Genomic DNA, 20,907 nt, shown 5'->3' on the forward strand with positions numbered 1-20,907 from the left:
CTGGAGTAGAACCCCACGCCCTCCATGTGGGCTGGCACCCTCTCGATGGCGTGGATCTCCAGAAGATGGACGATCTCTCGTTCCAGTAATGCCCGTTTGGTAGCTGCCATCTGATGGGCCTTCTTCAGTAGGGTCTCGGCCCGTCTCTCATCCAGCTTGAGGCTATCCGCAGTCTCGGAGGGAAAGGCGGCATTGGACACCAGCGTGGCTACCGGTTTGTCCACTGGCGGAAACTGCAACAGACTCTCCAGCTCATTGTCGAATGTGTAGAAACGACGCTCTATATTGGAGGGGCCTTGGCATCTGTTCGACTGGGCGGAGATCCACCTGGCATCTCTCCATGCAGAACACATTGCGGGGGAGACCAATACTCAAGCGGATTGGCTCAGTCGGCAAACAGTGGATCCAGGGGAGTGGAGCCTGACCCCACGGTTGTTCCAGCAGGTGATCGAAAGGTTTGGCAACCCGACAATAGACTTGTTTGCGACTCCGTCCAATACCCAGCTTCCCCGGTTTTATTCCAGGTTTCCCGCGAGGGGAGCAGAGGGAACCAATGCTTTACATCTCCCATGGCCCAAGGAACTGTTATACGCCTTCCCGCCAACACCACTTATTCCCAAGGTGATAGAGAAGATCATAGTGGAACAGGCGGAGGTCATCCTGATTGCACCGCACTGGCCACGGAGGGCTTGGTTTGCCGACCTAATGGGACTCTCAATTGTTCAACCATGGAGGATTCCGGACGATCAAGTCACCCTCACTCAGGGAACGATATTTCATCCGGAGCCACAGTGGTTCCACCTGACCGCTTGGCGATTGAGGGGGACAGATTGAGAGCCTGGCATATTCCTGAGAATGTCATCACTACAATCCAGTCGGCCAGGAGGCCTGCAACAACTAGAATTTACCAGGCTACTTGGGCCGCATTCGCCAGCTTTTGTGTAGGTAGACATCAGCGACCGCAGGATGCTGGTGTGGTCGTGGTATTGGAGTTCTTACAATCCAGTTTGGAGAAAGGGCTGGCTCCCAACACCTTGAAAAGGCAGGTGGCGGCTTTGGCGACGATTGTTCGACCGGAAAATGGTGGTTCGTTATCTCACCATGCCTTAATCAGGGACTTTTTGAAAGGGGCTGCCAATAGACATCCTCCACCGATACAACGTTTCCCTACTTGGGACCTTACCATAGTACTACAAGCGCTCACAGCGCCTCCATTCGAGCCGCTGAGGACGGTATCTTTAAGGATGTTATCCCTTAAGACAGCGTTCTTGGTGGCCATTACGTCGGCACGACGGGTGTCGGAACTATCGGCCTTGTCAGTACAGCCGGACCTTTGTACCTTTCATCCTAATACGGTGGTTCTCTGTTTGGACCCAACGTTCATACCAAAGGTCAACACTCATTTTCACCGGACTCAATAACTTGTTCTGCCAGACTTCTGTGTGCATGGATCACATCCGCTAGAGCTTAAGTGGCATAAGGTGGACGTGCGCAGAGCCCTAAAACTCTATATTAGACGCACTGCTCCTTTCCGCAAGACTGAGACTCTATTTGCTTCCTTTGGTCAACATTGATTGGGCCTCAAAGTGTCTTCGCAGACCATCAGCCAGTGGTTGAAGCTATGTATAACAGAAGCGTACAAAGCAGACTCTCAGACATTACCTAGTGGAATCACGGCCCATTCAACTCGTAGTGCCGCTACTTCAGCGGCATGGGCCACACAGGCATCGATAGAGGACATTTGTAGGGCGGCCACGTGGGCTTCTCCTACCACTTTTATACGGCATTATAAACTGGACACATTTGCTTCGGCCGAGGCGGCCTTTGGGAGGAGAGTTTTGCAGCAAGTGTGTGAGACTAGGACATGATTCAATGATATCCCTCCCTAGAACTTTGGAACTTGGGTATATCCCATGCTGGACTCTCCTTCCAGAGACATGGGAGAAGAACCGTTGTACTCACCTGAACGGTCTTCTCCAGGTCCTGGAAGGAGAGTCCAAACCCTCCCATTGAACCATGGACAATGTTACGTTGAGTTAATGGTTATGGTTGGTTATTAAATAAATTTTCGTTCTTACTTGCATTCGTTTTTTAAAACTGAGGTACAGGGGCAGCAAAGGGGGGCGGTACCTAATTAATATGATAATTATATTAATTTATAACTCAGTCCCTACCAATAAGACTTGAGCGACAAAGCAAGATAGAAAGTGAGAAAGAGAGAGAGAGACAAAGAGGGGGTAGAGAAAGAGATAGCAAGAGAGAGAGAATGAGAGAGAGAAAGTGTGAAAGAGAAAACAAGAGAAAGTGAGAGAGAAAGGGGGAGAGAAAGAGATAGCAAGAGAGAGAACGAGAGAAAGAAAACAAGAGAGAAAGAGAGAGAAAGCAAGAGAGAGAGAAAGAAAACAAGAGAGGGAAAGTGAGAAAAAGAGAGAGGAGCAAGAGGGGGAGAGATAGAGAAAGAGGGGGAGAGAGAAAGAGAGAGAAAGAAAGAGATGAGAGGAAGGAAGAGAGTGAGAGAGGAAGAAAGCAAGAGAGAAAGAAAGAGAAAGAAAGATGAGTGAGGAAGGAAGAGAGTGAGAGAGAGAGAGAAAAGCAAGAGAGAGATAGCAAGAGAGACAGAGAGAGAGAGAGCAAGGGAGAGAGAAAGACATAGAGGGAGGGAAGGAGGGAGAGAGAGCAAAAAAGAGAGGAAGAAAGAAAGAAAGGGATGGAGAGAGAGAAAGAAGGGAAGGAAGAGAATGAGGGAGGGCGAAATAGAGCAAAAGGGAGGAAGAGAGATTTTTTTTGTCCAAACTTTTCTTTAGCCCCCCCCCCCCCGTTCAATGTTCCCCAGGATTATGTTTTTTTCTCAAGGTGACATACCACCCGAATTATGCTTGGTTTTTTCGCGAATTTTGACACACCAAGCTCAAAAGGTTGCCCATCACTGTCCTATATCTTTCTTCTATTCCTATATCTCTTCTTCTATTCTTTCATTGATATGTTATATTCCTATAAAAGCCCGTCGGCCGCCTTCAGACCGGCAGCGGTTGCGGCGGCGCGAGGAGCACCGCAGGACACCGGCAATCCTGGCGGCAGGGAGGGGGAGCAGGGCGGCGAGTGGACGCGCAGCGAGGAGGCGCCCCCTCCCGCTCCCCATGGCCCCCATATGCCTCACGTCGGCATGGGGCATGACGACTTCCTGGAGGCGAGCGAGCGGCTTCCCCTGTTTAAAAGGGGACGGGGGGCTGCTCGCCTCCCTCTTTGTTGCGCTGCCGCCAGCATGGCCTGGCTGGCACCCACCTGCCCTCCCTTTACGTAGCGTGATCAAGAGGTCGCCATAGGGGGCCGAGTAGGAATTTTTGGCGGCTGCAACACCTTTAGTTTGGCCATTTTTTCGCCTACTCCATACTACGGGAGCAGGGACGCGGATAGGGGGTGTCCAGAATACTCTAGTTTTTTAATCAGGCTAATTCGGCAATCTATTCGGCATTTAATTTCCTTGTCCCTATGGTCACGGGGAAGCGGTAAAGGGGGAAAATGGGGATTTCCGCAACTGTATGATCTTCTTTGGGTACCTTTTGGAAGGTAAACGGCCACTCCCCAACATGGCTACAGGACTCGGCCGGCTCGGGTATGGAGGGGAGACGCCATTGGGGCTCACCCACCGCACGCCAAGAGTTGAGTATCTGGGTGGGTGAGCCTCCCCACACGCAAGGGCGTGGCAGGGAGCAAATGGGGGAGGTCAAGTTCAAGTTCAAGGGCACCTCCCCCCATTTGCTCAGCAGGAGGCTTCGCCCAGAGTTGCCCAAGAAATTTTGATTGACGTTTCCGCCCTCTTGGTCTTACCTCTGCAGGTCCTGTTGATTATAATAAATGTGACCCATTTTATAACCCATTTCTGTGTCCGTGTGCTTACTCCGCGTCCGCCGCAACTTCTCTTCTATTTTTTTTTAGATATATTTTACTGAGTATATCCTCTATAACCTTCATCATGTATTTTACTATGGGAATACCCACTGAAACCCTCATTGTGTATTGGACAAAATCAATCAATCAATTAATCAATAAATGATAGAATGAACAGAAGTCTTAATTTAATAAACAGATTGGTTGGCATGGGACAACAAAGAGATTGGTTGGCATTGAAAGTTGACTTCTTTTTATTATGCTAAAGAATGGGGAAAAATGCCCATTGAAGTTTCTGAATTCTTCACCCACAACTGAACTATTATTAATTGGTCAGTCTCTGAAGTATGCTAGATAAGCCTGGACTCTGCCTTCTATCCCTGATCTTGCTTGCCTGCATCTGGATTGCTCGATATACATCACTTGCTCCTAGTAAATCTTTCTGAATAAAGGCAAATATCAGGGAATTATTATTATTTTAGAGAAGCTTCATCATATGAATCTATGTGGTCAGACTGCAGGACACAAGACCCTAAAGTTACATCATGAGTGGTCTCTGGAGCCTCCAAAATATGTAATTAAAATGTGAGTGTTTATTGATTGAAGGGATCCATTTAAAAAATGGAAAGAAAAAAATATATCAGACTGAACATACTGATTCTATCCTTCTGGCTATATCATTATCTCTTGTCTTCTAAACATGATTGCCAGTGGTTATCCCCGATCAAGCTACGTAGTCTCCTGCAGAGCTAACAAACCCAGAGAAACAGAAGTGACACAGGTGAACCTCTTCCAATCCATTTATTTTCATGTTAAAATGCTTCCAGCATTGGAAATTTTTTCCAGAAGGTTGCTTCAAAAAGTACAGATGCAAGAAGAGGCCATAAAAGGTTTGAAACCCTGAGGAGATGGGTGGTTTTTTCTGTCAGGAAATCTATTACTGAAACCAAACCAAGTGCATAGAAGTGGTCCCTGCAGGTTGTCTGCTGCAATATAAGCACAGCATTTGTTGGGATTTTGTGCTTTTCTGAGGTAAAATTTCAACTTCCCTGACTTTTGTTAGGCATGACAAAGCTGTAATGAAAAAGCATGATTTTGTTAAAAGCACTAGGCCTCTGGGCATGAAAATGGTGGCATGGGCTAACATATATACTGCATTGGAAATGCTAGGCATCCTGAACTGGAAGACATAATGCAGAGTTCCTCAATGTTTCCAACTTTGTGAGCCGGAGGAGAGAAGGGGGGATGGTTCTGGGCGAGCAGCCGGTAAATGTGCACATGTGCAGCTATATGTGTGGGACAGTAAAGGGCTGCAAAAAAATTGACTACCACACTGTGGGCATGGCTTATTGTGTGGGTGTGGCTTGATGGTCATATGACTGGGTAGGAGTGGCTTGTTAGCCGTGTAACCAGGTGGGAGTCTCTTGACAATCGTGTGAGTGGGGATGGCTTAATGGTCATGTGACTGGGTGGGAGTGACTTACTGACTAAGATAAGTTTTCAAATAGGTGCTTGGACTCTTTTTAAGTTGATTAAGTCACATTATTTGAATAGCCACAAAAAGGACAAATGATAGAAAGCATTATTTGTTGAGGGGCACAGTAACATTTTAAGGTTTTGTACTGAACCCACAAGGTTCAGTACGATAACAGATTAGGCAAGTAGCTCAATTTTCTTTAATTGCTATAAAAGTTCAGTTCCAGATAATGATTAAAATGATTAAAGCATTTATGGGTAAAACATGCTATTTAATTATCTCCCATTTTAAAAGTAATTAAGGCTCATACTAAGGTACTAGAGAAGGAAGGACAATAAAAAACACCTATTAAGTATTCATTAAATAGTGCATAAACCTACTACCCCCACTGCCGCCCCCCCCCCCAGTGGGGGCAGCAGCCCATCACTGGTGTAGAAGCAACACACCACCACCCTGTCGTTCACTTAAATTGAGCATGTGCATTAAATTGAGCATTTGGCTCACCACTGCTTGTGCAAGTGAGGATGTGGATTTCTATGCCCTGATGAAGGAAATATTAATTTTCTTGGTATGTTTTCTTTTCTTTTCAGTATAATTAGTGTTCTTTAGTATAATGATTGTTAAAAGCAGAACAATTTCCCTTTCTTTGATTCAGAAACGTTCAAGTTAGTGTTGGGAACAGCATGAGGACAACTGTATTTGCTGTTCTAAGAACTTAAAATTAAATAACACAAGCTATCCAATGCTGGGTCAGGACATTGATCAATACAAGATGACTAGTGCAGCTTTACTATTTACCAAATACAACTTCTTCTGCCCTTTTTGGAAATACCAAAAATGTAACCTGGAAAGCTTACATGCAAAGCACACCTGCACTTAGAGATGAAAAAATGCAGAACATGACGCATTATCTATAGAGATATCTTACTAGTTTCAATAGTTTTTCATAATGATTCAAACGATCTCTATATGATGGATGAGTGTTATTACAGATACTGCAAAACAGCAGTTTTGGACTCCAGAAATCTTGCAAGGGTCCCTCAATAAGATTTGCAGTGATAAATGTGTTTTCCCTGAAAAGGTAACTGATCCACATCACATGAAATCAAAGATAAGAGAATACTGGATGCCTGTGTTATGGGGTGCTTGCTATTTCATCAGAACAAAATTAAACTCTTAGGTGATTATTCATCTCATCAGTGTATGACAGGTTATGTATCAATATGCATGGATTATTCTGTAAACCAACTGGGGAAAGAGCTGAATGTTGGCTGAGAGTCTGACAATCTATAATGCAAAAGTTGCCCGAGAATAATTGGAAGTAATTTAGAAACAATTCAACTCATATTCATAAACAGAAAGAGCTTTGTAAATGCTTACATTGAAGCATTCTGTACCTGCAAATTTAGCAAAATGGCACCAATTCGCATGGCCTCACTGAGTTCAAGACTGTACATCTGTTGAGGGAAACGAGGTGGACTTTGATTGTTAGGTGGAAGCACCTCAATGTAAACAGTAGTGATGGAACTCCTGAAATGACAAACAGAATACAGTCAAAATCAAATTATAATACTTTCCCTCTGTCAAACTCTAAATATTATAATGCATTAAGCATTCAGGGTGTCTAAACAAAGAGAAGAATCCCAATCTAACAGTTTCTAATTTGTGTTGTAGTCCTGATAAATAGGTAAATAGCTGTTTCCATTCCCATTAAAATGGGGAAGAACTCTATCTGCACTGAAGACTATAATGTCCTTAAGAAAAATTTAATTTCTTACAAAGCTTTAAACTCTAAGTAATAATATGAAAGAAATCTCAGTGGGGATTAAAATAATGTGCAGTATGCTCTTAAAATAAGCCTTTTTTTGGAGGATGGGATGTTCAAATAAATATGTTTAGGAACTTAATCCTTTGATTAGATCACTTTGATGGAAATATGTTTACTTTTATTTGAAAAAATCAAAACAAGGTATCAATTATTATATTGATTTTTAAAATCTGCTATTAAAGATTGCACCAGCAAAAAAGATTTTTAAAAAATCACCTTTCTAATTAAGAAAAAAAAATCTAAGGATAGAGTTAGTATAGTCTGGGTTTATTCTTTCAATTTAGGAAGAGTGCACATTTAAAGTATCTAGGTATGAAGATATATTTGAATTTAAAATGTTTACAATGCTACATGGCTGGTGACAAGCCAAAATGAAAATATGTTTAATATTATCCTAAGAATAATTTAAAGCCATTGACATTTAAGTATTACATTTGGATCATCCACTTTATAGATTTCCATAGAATAGAATAAATAGAATAGAATAAATAGAATAGAATAGAATAGAATAGAATAAAATTTTATTGGCCAAGTGTGATTGGACAATCAAGGAATTTAGTCTTCGGAGAGGGGCAGCATACAAATCTAATAAATTGAATTGAAATTGAATTGAATCTTGGTGCATAGATTGGTGCAGTCTTCGGAGAGGGGCGGCATACAAATCTAAGTAATAAATAAATAAATAAATAAATAAATATACTCTCAGTATACATAAAATAAAAGATAAGTTCATCAAGAATCATAATGTACAACACTTAATGATATTCCGGGTACAAATAAGCAATCAAATCATATTAAGAACCAGCCAATATAAATTGTAAGAATACAACCAACAAAGTTACAGTCATACAGTCAGGGTGGGCAGCAGGCAGAACGGGGTGGAATGCAGTTTCACTGGTGGAAATGAAGCTGTGTGCCCAGCTCCAGCTGACTATCCCCCCCTATGCTCTTCCTCCTCCTTAGACTAGCACCAGAGGAGTTGCAGGGGGCCCATTTCCTCCCTCCTCTTTTCTCAACAGATGATCGGCACCCATTCGCCTAGCTACCCAGCCCGAGGCAGGGGGCGACCCAAGAAGGAGAGTGCAGGAAACGTGAAGCAAATTGTCACCCCAGAGACACTGGTGAGGTTGTAAATCGAGGACTTAACAGTTCACTTGAACAATGATGATCATTCAAGCCACTCCCACCTGGTCACATGACCAGCAAGCCACACCCACAAAATAAGCCACACCCACAGTGTTGCAGTTAAAATTTTGGCTGCCCATTATTGCATACAGTCATTTGTGGGAGGATATGTATGACTGAGAATATGAATATTATTCATATCCTCAGTCATACAGTTACAGTCATACATATCCTCCCACAAATGAATCCCAGTGACCGGTCAGGTCCCACAGAGTTGGCCTTTTACAGGTCTCGTCAACTAGACAATGTCGTTTGGCGGGCCCTAGGGGAAGCGCCTTCTCTGGGGGGGGGCAGCCCTTTGGAGCTCCCCCAGAGATTCGTACTGCACCCACTCTCCTTGCCTTCTGTAAGAATCTTAAGTCTCATTTATGCCGCCAGGTTTGGGGCTATTAGATTTTTGCCCCCTGGCCAATGAATATATTGAAAGAAAGTGAATTGAATGAAACGACTGTTTTTATGGTTTTGTTTTTTAAAAAAATGTAAAGCAATTAATTGGATTAAGATGTTTTATATTGTTTTATTATATGTTGTGAGTCGACCCGAGTCCTCGGAGAGGGGCAGCATAAAAGTCCAATTAATAATAAATAATAAATAAATATGGGTGATGGGAATGATGAGAAGATTAATAGAAGTGCAGACTTAGTAAATAATTTGACAGTGGTGGGGAATTATTTCTTTGGCAGAGTGATGGCATTCAGGAAAAAACTGTTATTGTGTCTAGTTGTTATGGTGGGCAGACTCGTCAATTAATACAGTTGGTGCAAATACCTCATCAAAGTGTACATTTTTTCAACTGTGAAACACCTAGGATCACTAACCTCACTTTATATTGCATTATTGAGAAGTACTTTCTTCTTGTATATACACTTATATCCCACAGCTTTGCTACCCTGTGGCAAAGTCGAAGATGTGAACACTTGATGTTTTCCGTTGGATTTCATTTCTTTGTCCATGGCTTTTTTCCATTTTACTCATTCAACTTTAGATAATGCCAATACTTTCTTATAGTTCCTTTATTCACATCATACATTACACACTTTAATTTTATCAGCAGAGTACCTGTCAGGTGGAATCCTCTTGTTCCATCGCTCAGACCTGTGTGGCATTGATTGCTCCTATGTATCAATCCTTTCTTGCTTCATATCTTGTTCAGCTTCCCCTCCCTGAACGCTGACACCATCACTGAATTACCTTCACTAAGTGAGTTACCATCACTAAGGGGATCACCATCACTAAGTGAATCATTCCATAAATTTGCATCAATTCTTTTCCAATTTTGTTCTGCAAAGCTAGCAGACCTTGAAACCACTATTTTCTTGCTCCCATTAGTAAAACAGTAGCTTTTTGAACCTGGCTCGTAGCCCATAAACCTGAGCTATCTAGCCTTTGGTTGACCCTTTCTTCTGACTGTTTTTGGAATATGTACCCCCACAGTACTTCCAAAAAACTCTTAAATATGCCAGAGATGCGTTTCAAATTGAAATATTAATGGAATTACAGGTATGCGAAACTAAATAGGTTAAGTTGGAAAAGGAGATCAATGGGATATGTAATAGAGAATTAATATTCACAAGTTGGAACAAAAATGATGTAGATAAATTAATAGGCCCTTTGACAGGGACCTTAGAAATTTGAAAAAAGTGGCAGGGGAAATAGGATTAAATAAATCTAAGCTCTCAACATTGTATGTTATGAATATAGATAATGAAACAAACCTAAATAAGATAATAGGTGAGTTGAAGAGTAAGGGCATGAACATAATAGAACAATTATATGAGAATGATGGAAGAGTTAGCAGAACTTGTATAGAATGGTGGTTAGGGCCACAGAGATGGTTGCAGACAAATGCAATATATGCATATTTGAATGAAGTACAACTAAGAGAAGAGACAGAATTAGAGAAAATTTTAAGAAATTTTATTTTATTTTAAGAAATAAACATGATAATATAAGGTCACAGGCAGGTAATATATATAGGAAATAAATGCAGGTAGACAGGTGTGCAATTCAAGGATTAACTAGTTGGTGACAAAGTAAACTTTGAATAGATGCACAAGAGATGAAGAATATAGTGGAGAGTACAATGGTACCTCATGATATGAACATAATTGGTTCCAGGAGGAGGTTCGTAAGGTGAAAAGTTCGTAAGACGAAACAATGTTTCCCATAGGAATCAATGTAAAAGCAAATAATGAGTGCAAATCCTTCAGGAAAATCCCAAACTTTAGAAGGGAGGCGAACAGAGGGCAGGGAGGAGCAGCTAAAGGGGTTGGGTGGAAGAAGCAAGGCTAGGCTAAAGGGTGAGTGGGAAGGAAGAAAGGCAAGGGGGGCGCCCCTCCCTTTTCTTTCTTCAAAAGACATTATTTCAGTGCCTGTGGCTGTTTTTTGCAAAGTCTTTCCTCCTCCAAGCCGCCCCTCCCTTTTCTTTCTTCAAAAGACACCCTTTGCTGTTCTCTGCAAAGTCTTTCCTCCTCCAAGCCGCCCCTCCCTTTTCTTTCTTCAAAAGACACCCTTTCAGTGCCTGCAAGCACGCTGTTCTACTTTTGTTAATGCAAAGTCTTTCCCCCTCCAAGCCGCCCCTCCCTTTTTTTTCTTTCTTCAAAAAAAGGGGGGGGAAGAAACCCTTTCATCCCAGCAGCAGTGGCTTGGGTTCGTAAGGTGAAAATAGTTCAGAAGAATAGGCAAAAAAATCTTAAACACCGGGTTCATATCTTGAAAAGTTCGTTAGAAGAGGCGTTCGTAAGATGAGGTACCACTGTATAAGGAAAATTAAGAATGCAAGGGTTAGAGAAATGAGAAGGAAAATATTACATAAGTGGTATTATACACCTATACAACTTGCGCATATTTCTAAGAATGTTAAGGCTCTCTGTTGGCATGGATGTCTGAAGAGAAGGGTGTTCATGCATATGTTTTGGGAGTGTCCGGTAGTACAGAAATTTTGAAAAGAGATGCAAGTTGAGATTAATAGGATGCTGAATATAAAATGGGTGATTAAAAAGGAGATGGCAGTACTAATAATGAGGAGGGATATGGGTGACTTCAGAGAAATTAAAGAAGCAGCTATAGAAAGTGCTTAAGTGGTAATAGTTTTAGGTTGGAAGGATGCAACAAAATGAACAATACAAAACTGGTATCGGTACATGGTGGAACACATTCAATTTGAAATTATGGAAATTAAAAAGAATACGATTGATGAAAATAAAGTGGAAAAACTGATGGGAAGATGGGACAGGGTCAGAGGTTTTATGGCTAGTAGAATTCGAGACCGAGCCATAAAGAATAAATTGGAATCTCTCTATATTTTGTAAATATATTGATGTTCCTGGTTTTAAAATATTATAAATTAGTACACCCTCATTTGGTGGAGGGACCGAATGATTGTTGTTGGGTGGCGGGAGCACATATCACTGTGCACTGTTTTGTGTTGTGTGTATTCGTTTATATTATAAAAATCAATAAAATTTATTTTAAAAAATGTGCCAGAGATGGCTTTCTCTCATATAGCACTGCATATGGAATATCATTAATAGATGAACTCCACAGCCTACTAATAATTAGCAGTTAACATGGCTTTACCCCAGTATGACCTGTTCAGACCAGAATCCTTCAGCAGTGATTCCTTCATTATTTGTGAGAGCTGGTGATTTTAAAAATTAAAATTTTGTATATAAAAATGTGTGACCATTGTATGAACTCTCCTTTTGTGACTGATTAAAAGTTTTTCCAGGGACCTTGGTAGCAAGAAGCAGAAGAGTAAAACAAACAGCTAAGTATTGTTGAAACTTGTGATAGATGGTCAGCAAGAATAGATAATCTACTATTGTTTGTGTCCCATCTTGAAAGACAGGAAACCAAAAATACCTGCACGTAGCTTTTTAGATAAGGATAAGGAATAGGAGAAATGCACATATCAGGAGATGAACTTAGTTTGTAACCCAGTATATCAGATTAGCTGACGTATTTGGGAGGGGTCTGTGTGAGGGTATAAATAATCTGCATTTTGTTTCTGTAAGTGTGCACCCCCAGGGGGCACCGTGCTTTGCAAATCACTTGGGACAGTAGAGATTACTGTGCCCAAATAAACCCTATTTCCTTCTCCGAAGCCTTCTTTGTCTGATTATTTCTTTTTAGGAATTTCAGTGAACATTTGTAAGACTCCATTCTACCTTTAAACAACACCATTCTCTGCTGCTGTGTATGGATTTGTATGTCTGTGTTTTATACCCCACTGTCCCAACCATTGTTGAAAATGTGTTGAACCTCTATCTGTTTGCAGCTGACATACCTCTTGTTTATATCTTCTTTCTATAAAGCTTACCCATTGGTTAAATTACTGTAGCATCTCTTTTTTACCTGTTATTATTATTATTATTATTATTATTATTATTATTATTATTTAAATTTGTATACCGCCCTTCTCTGAAGACTTGGGGCGGCTCACAGGATACTGCAATATAAAGGTGATATTAAATAGCAGAATCCAAACCTTCTGTAATCATCTACAATGACCAGCGCAAACTCTCAAACTGGCTTGCATTGGCCCAGCCAAATCTGCATGTACAGCTCTAGAGCTCTTGTTGTCTGCCTTGGGCTACATTTACTCACTGGGAATGCCTTGAACTTTGATGCTTTGCATACTGCTTAATCCAAATATGCCTTACATCCCTTTAAATTTAACCCTTCAGCAAACTTTTCCAGATGAACACATAAATCATGCTCTGCAAGATTTCTAAATATTTACACACATTGAACCTTTTGTCCCTGTAACATATAAAGATTATCCTCTTTTATGCCTTGTGCACATATATTCCCATTTCTCTTTATGATACACTTCCCATTTACAAATATGGTCTCAAATCCTTACTTGTCTAAACTAGAGACACTTAGCAAATTATGCTTCATAATATATAATTAAAACTTGATTCTAGATATGGAATTTGCACACTGCCACTTCCAATGACTTTAACCTTCTGGCTATTTGCCAAGGCTATTGCATCTTGTGCAACTGGATCAAATCTGTAAAACAATTTAGAATTATTAACAATGTTTTGACTTGCCCCACTATCTATTAACCATTTCCCTCTATTATTGCAATAACAAACTTTTGCAACAGAAATCTGTCCATCTTGCAAATAAATATCCTTTTCTTGCAAACAGTCTTTTGTTTGCAAACAGTCCCTTCAATGTTGCTGCTGTTTAGAAAGGCTTTGCTGGACTGTAATCTGATCTCTTTTGCTGATTTTTTCTTCACTGCAAACATCTTATCTGTTGCTAGGGTCTCTACAGATACTTAGCCTGTGGAAATTTCCATTGTTCTCTCTCTGCTCCTTGGGTCCCCATCTCAGGAATTTTTCCTCATGGCTTGTACTAAAATGGTGTTTGTTCTCTTCTGCAATCAAACATGCCTTTAGTGCTTCCAAATAGAATTCCTGTTCTTGTTTGCATTTAAACACTGCAGACACAATGTCCCAGGTTTCATCAAGGCTGTTTAACACCAACAACACCTTCTGGGACTCAGGGATATCCATTCCATGCTGTTCTAATTCCATAAACAAAGTCTGCACTTATCATAAATGTCTTTCAAAGAGTTACCCGGTTGCAGACAGGCTCTGTATATTTTACCTGATAACTGAACAATATTACATGCAGACACACTCACATGCACAGCTCTTAATTTCAACCAGATTTCATTTGCAGTCTTTAAATCAGCTACAATGATAAACTGTTCATCTTCTAAATTTAAGATTATATAAACCATTGCTTTATCATGATTTTTCTGATCTACAGCTGCAAAAACATGTGGTGGATTTACTACCGTATACCACAGTTTCTCAGCTTTCAGGAAATATTTCATCTTTGCAGCCCTGATTATATAGTTCTTCTGTCCCAAACGAGACACAGAGCTTTCCTTAAATTCAACAGTACCCACCCTGCAATTTTTGCCTTGTTTTTCTTTCTAATACAGGCAGTCTCTTTAGTTTAAATTACTATGCAGTCTTTTTATGTGCTCTGGGCCCATAACCTATTAAAATTTATTGCAAAAAATCAAAACCAGAAGCACACACAGATAACTGAATCAGTTGGATTCATTAACTTCTTTATAAACATACTAACAAATTTTACAATACCATTAGCAGAGTTCTTCTTCAATGTAGTTGCAAATAAACACAAGCAGGAGATTCGGCTCATTTCCGAAGAGCAGACAAGCACAGAGAGTACAGTGCAGACAAAGCCACAACCAGCCTTAAGCTTAAGCTTTCAGTTTTGATTTTTTACACAGACTCAGAAGTCATTAGCTTCCATTGGCTGACTTAGTTGCTATGCCTATTCATTGGCTGACCTTGTTGCCATTGTTTCTCCCTGTCATGAATATTTTAACAAACTTCCCAGTGAGGTCTAAGATTATTGACTATGTTGCATATCAAAAGCAAATGGAAATATTTCTACTAAGGTGGAAATGCTTTGTTGCTTCCATATACTGAATAGAAAAAAGAAAGATGAAAGAAGGAGTGAATGAAGGAGGTAGAGATAATGTGATCACAGAGGACTAGCTAAGCCTACAATTAAAATTTATGGTTTGGATTTCCAAGGGTTGCTTACATTTCTTTTACCGTGTTTCCCCGATAGTAAGGCAGTGTCTTACTATCTTTTTACCCCCAAAAGCCCCACTGTGTCTTACTTTGGGGGTATGTCTTATATTGTCCCGGGCAATTTTTTAATTTCTTATTTTGAAATATGTAATAAATAAAATCTAGTCTTTACAATTTGCGGGGGGGGCAATGTAGCCTGCATGATAAATCATTTAAGTATACAGTACTGTACCTCTTTTAAGGACTCAGAAGCGGGAAGATTTTGGTCTTATTTGGCCACCGTAGCTGGTGCTAGGAAGTGCTGATTGGTCCTTTGAGCTGCTCATCATCCTTGGTTCGGGGAGCTTGATGAAAGAAGTGGCAGAAGCGCGGGTGAGTGGAGGCGGGCAGGAAAGGCACGAACCGAGGGTTTTAAGCAGAAGGCGGGGGCGGTTCAAGCAGCATTCCGCGGCGCCGCCGCTCCTGCGTCTTTCGCAGAAGTTCTTGAATGGTGGCGGCGGCCCTTGATCGCAGCCGATGAGGTTCGGCTTTCTTCGCTTCTCCTGCTGCTTCCTTTGCTTTTCCGCTGCTGACTAAGGCGACGCCGGCCGGGCAATTGGAAGGTACCCGATAGCCCTTTTCGTCGCCTTTCCCGGCGGGGAGAGCAAAGGCGGCGGCGGGAGTAATGGAGGCGAGGCGGAGAAGAAGCGGCGGATAGCTGGCGAGGCGCCGGCTAGAGGGCTGGACCCCGCCGCTTTGCCGCCGCTCCCGCCGCCGCCTTTGCCTCTTGCCCGGCGGGAAAGGCGACGAAAAGGGCTATCGGGTCCCTTCCAATTGCCCGGCCGGCGTCGCCTTAGTCAGCAGCGGAAAAGCAAAGGAAGCAGCAGGAGAAGCGAAGAAAGCCGAACCTCATCGGCTGCGATCAAGGGCCGCCGCCACCATTCAAGAACTTCGCTTCTCCTGCTGCTTCCTTTGCTTTTCCGCGGCTGTCTAAGGCGACGCCGGCCGGGCAATTGGAAGGGACCCGATAGCCCCTTTCGTCGCCTTTCCCGCCGGGCAAGAGGCAAAGGCGGCGGTGGGAGCGGCGGCGGGAGCGGCGGCAAAGCGGCGGGGTCCAGCCCTCTAGTCGGCGCCTCGCCAGCTATCCGCCGCTTCTTTCTTCTCCGCCTCGCCTCCACTACTCCCGCCGCCGCCTTTGCTCTTCCCACCGGGCAAGAGGCTGGGCGAGCAGGCCGAGGTGCTGGAACTGGGGCTGCCTGTCCTTGGCATGAACGGCGGGCAGATGGCGCTCGGCACCCGGAATCCCGTCTTCTCGCCACCGCCCGAGCTCCCTCTGGAGCCTGCTGCCGCCGCCGCGCTTCCTCCGCCGGCCGAGGAGTCCTTATCCGCGCCGGGTTTGGGAGACTCTCCTGGGCGCGAAGCTCCCTCGCCAGCGCCGCGAACTGCTCCGACGCCTCCCTCGCTTTTAGTACCGTGTTTCCCCGAAAGTAAGACATATGTCTTACTTTCGGGGTATGGCTTATATTAGCCAACCCCCCTGAAACCCCCCATATGTCTTACAATCGGGGGGGTCTTACTATCGGGGAAACACGGTATTTTATTATATTTTACTTTTACTTTTATCGGATATTTTGCAGGATAAAGAAACTGAGAATATTCAGATCTGTAAATTCTTTCCTCAATGTATTGATGCCTTTCCATGATTTTGGAAATATGACCAATTCCCCCTTTTTATATCCCCCCCCCCCAAAAAAAGTAGGATTGCAGAGTAGAAAAACACAGTATTCCAAGAAAAGATACTGTTGCTCTAAAAGTTGCAGTAACACATTATGCTTCATGACTTTCTCAAAATGCTTCCAGAAGACCTATCTTCTTCTTGGAGAGTCATCACATTGTCTCTATGTAGAAAATATGTCAGATGCATTCTATTTGGATATTGCAACAGAAATATATGAGTCACATTAAATGTTAGAATAGTCTGTATTTGTAATTATGTATATAACCATGAAATATTTTAGGTATTTTTCTGTGAAATATATTTCACATGACATTCACACTTAAGGATTTCCCTCCAAGCTATAATCTGTATGCAAAACTAAACCTTTCTGTTTGTTAGTTTGTTTGTTTGTTAGTTTGTTTGTTTGTTTGTGATTTGATTTGATTTGATTTGTATGCCGCCCCTCTCCGTAGACTCGGGGCCGCTAACAACAATAAGATAATATAAACAAATCTAATATTTAAGTTTAAGTTAAATTAAGAAAGCCTAATTTGAGAAACCAATCATACATACAGACATACCAAGCATACATTTTATAAGCCTAGGGGGGAGGAATTATCTTAATTCCCCCATACCTGACGACAGAGGTGGTTTGGGGGCAACTCTGATCTCTGGGGGGAGTTGGTTCCAGAGGGTCGGGGCTGCCACAGAGAAGGCTCTTTCCCTGGGTCCTGCCAGACAACATTGTTTAGTCGATGGGATCCGGAGAAGGCCAACTCTGTGGGACCTAACCGGTCACTGGGATTCGTGCGGCAGAAGGCGGTCCTGGAGATATTCTGGTCCGATGCCATGAAGGACTTTAATAGGTCATAACCAACACTTTGAATTGTGACCGGAAACCGATCGGCAACCAATGCAGACTCCGGAGTGTTGGTGTGACATGGGCATATTTAGGAAAGCCCATGATAGCTCTCGCAGCTGCATTCTGCACGATCTTAAGTTTCCGAACACTTTTTAAAGGTAGCCCCATGTAGAGAGCATTACAGTAGTCGAGCCTTGAGGTGATGAGGGCATGAGTGACTGTGAGCAGTGACTCCCGGTCCAAATAGGGCCGCAACTGGTGCACCAGGCGAACCTGGGCAAACGCCCCCCGCGCCACAACTGAAAGATGTTTCTCAAATGTGAGCTGTGAATCGAGGATGACGCCCAAGTTGCAGACCCTCTCTGAGGGGGTTAGTGATTTCCCCCCCCCCAGGGTAATGGACGGACAGATGGGATTGTCCTTGGGAGGCAAGACCCACAGCCATTCTGTCTTGTCTGGATTGAGTTTGAGTCTGTTGACACCCATCCAGACCCCAACAGCCTCCAAGCACCAGCACATAACTTCCACTGCTTCACTGACTGGACAAGGGGTGGAGATGTAAAGCTGGGTATCATCTGCATACTGATGATACCTCACCCCATGCCCTTGGATGATCTCACCCAGCAGTTTCATGTAGATATTAATTAGTAGGGGGAGAGAGGACTGACCTGAGATACCCCACAAGGAAGCAACCTAGAGGTCAACCTCTGACCCCCCACTAACACTGACTGCAACTGACCGGAGAGGTAGGAGGAGAACCACTGAAGAACAGTGCCTCCCACTCCCAACCCCTCCAGCCATTTAACTATATGCTCTATATTTTTTAGTCAAACATTATGTTTCTTCTCCATACTTTGTATAAGAAAAAAATATATCATGCTCCTCTACTCTACACTTCATAGCTCCAACATGTCAGAAATTAGGAACTGGGTGAGGCTGCTGGTTCCAGCACAAATTTCATTGGAACATATTTGATTCTTTGTCCAGTATTTGCATAGATTGCAATTTGTGTTCCAAATTGAGTTAAGGGACACCGTAAGAATGCATTGCCTGGGGAGGAAAAAAAATATCTTCAGCTAAGTGATCCTTTCAGTTCCAGGATAGTCGGAGATATTACCGTTAAATGATATATGGCAATTTATAGAAGCAGTTGCAACTTGTGCTTTCATTGCTTAATCTTCTCTTTTCCTTTCTCTCCTTCTCAGTCCCTTAAGCTGACAGTCATTGATATGGGTGAAGCAAAATTAACACACTTGAATCCTTGACCTTTAGGCTGACACATAACAGGCTAAACAAACAAGAGTTGAGGTTTTTTTCAGAAACATCAAACCATTTTTGATGCACTGAACTTACTGCATAGAGATGTAGGTATGCATTGGTATAATTTCATTCTCTTATGATCCAGGTTGAAATATACAAAAAGAAAGGTTGCAGTCCAAAATACCCTTACCTGGGAGTAAGATCCACTAAATTCAATAGGTTTATTTTAAAGTAGACAGAAGTATAACATTGTGCTGTAAGCAACTATAAAGCAGGAGACTGTGAGTTCATATTCCTCCTTAGCCATGAAAACCAGCTTTGGGCCAGTCATTCTGTTTCAGCAAAACTTAACTCCCAGGGTTATTAGGGAGAAAATAAGTGGAGGAACATGTGGTGGATATGTGTTATTTGTAGAAATAATAATGGTGGGATGCAAATAAATAAATACAACAATTGGTAAAAGAATAGTACACATGCTTCTTTCAAAGAAGCCAACTACCACTCCATCAGGACTAATATTTGGGATTACTATTCTTTTAGAACAGGTCTGGGTATTTTTTTTTTTTTTTGTAATTTCAAGTTTAATTGTAAAGTGTTAACTCTATGTTACTTTTATACATTGTTTTATTGAACACCGTGGAAACTCTTTCTTTCAGGGAGATGGATAGTTCAGAAATGTGACACACAAATAAATGTAAATAAACAGTACAATCCTGGTCACCAAAATATTATTCATCTTAACTTTATATCATATTTTTCAGAGCATAAGATGCACCAGAGTATAAGATGCACCTTACTTTGGGGGGGAGGAAAATAGCGGGGGAGGGGAGGGAATCTACCTACCAGGTATTCTGGCTAGCGTCCTTAGTCTATTCAGTTCAGCACATTATTTTATTCCCTAGTTAGGGCTGGAAAAGCCTTTTTCCAGAGGGAGTAGGAATGAAAAGAAGCCTGCAGAGACTTAAGGCAGGAAAAAATGCTTCGGAGGGAGTGGGAAGCCAGGAAGATCATTAGCACCTAGTTAGGGCTGGGAAAAAAAGCTTCAAAAAAGCTACATTCAGAGTATAAGACGCATCCAAATTTTCAGCCTCTTTTAGGGAGGAAAAATATGTGTCTTATACACTGAAAAATAGGATACATTTTCATAGAGTTGAAAAGCTAATTTCTTAGCTTGGATAACTAAAGGAATAAACTCTGGTATGACTTACCTTTTTTGTGCCAGTGGAGCCCTGTCAGATGCTTTGACTGTGAGGGCATAGGACCGACCTACTACCAGTGTAATTCCTGGTGCAATGGTTATAAGGCCTGTCTTATCGTTGATTATGAAGTCTCCCTGGTCACCAGCCAAAATTTCATATCTAATCTGTCCATTTGGGCCTTCATCTGCATCCATGGCAGTAAGCTGTAGATGAAAAGAATCAACATTCTAGGTTTATTGTTGTGAAAGAAGAGTTAAAGTACATCAGAGGAAGTTTATGGCATATTCTATGATATCACAGCTAAACAATCAGATGTTAACAAATGAACATAAACAAATAATGTAAAGCAGTGTTTCTCAACCTTGGCCACTTGATGATGGATGGACTTCGACTCCCAGAATCCCTCAGTCAACCATGCTGGTTGAAGAATTCTGGGAGTTGATGATCACTATTATAAGAAAAGAAAAGCATTAGTTAACCCAGGAGTTAAAATGGTAATAAATGACATCAGCATTTATTACCATTTTACTTTATTGATTTTTTTAAAATCTGGAGGTTTTTAAGGGAGTTAAATATTTTTTAAAAAGAAACATAATTAAAAATAAAAAAGTAAAACAGGTTGAAAAGCTTACTGTACCACATCCCATTTTTCTCTAAAGTGTGCCATTATCCTCATAAGCACTGGAGCGGAATGAGTTGAAAGGATGGAGACAATTGGAAAAAATGGATACAACTGCAAGAAATATACTGTTCACTAGTGACTAGTCAATAATGTCACCAACAGTAATAATTGTCTCAGAGGAACAGGATCTAGCTTGGGCCAGTCATTCAGAACTGAAACATCTCAGTGGTTAAATTAATATGAATCAATCTGTTCATCAAATATGTTCACATATGGCCATCTTTAGTTGTTTGTGAG

General features: G+C 41.9%; 1 protein-coding gene across 4 annotated transcripts in view; it reads right to left on the reverse strand.

The window, feature by feature from the left end:
- Positions 1-20,907, reverse strand: part of PCDH15 (protocadherin related 15) — a 1,574,801-nt gene that overhangs the window by 331,204 nt on the left and 1,222,690 nt on the right. For all 4 annotated transcript variants that reach the window (XM_070752283.1, XM_070752284.1, XM_070752286.1 and 1 more), the window contains 2 exons: positions 19,998-20,191; positions 6,763-6,895 (listed from right to left, as the gene is read on the reverse strand). In XM_070752283.1, coding sequence (XP_070608384.1) covers positions 6,763-6,895; positions 19,998-20,191 — 327 coding nt within the window. The remainder of the gene's footprint in view (positions 1-6,762; positions 6,896-19,997; positions 20,192-20,907) is intronic.

This window comes from Erythrolamprus reginae, chromosome 5 (assembly GCF_031021105.1).
Source record: "Erythrolamprus reginae isolate rEryReg1 chromosome 5, rEryReg1.hap1, whole genome shotgun sequence".
Classification (NCBI taxonomy): Eukaryota; Metazoa; Chordata; class Lepidosauria; order Squamata; family Dipsadidae; genus Erythrolamprus; species Erythrolamprus reginae.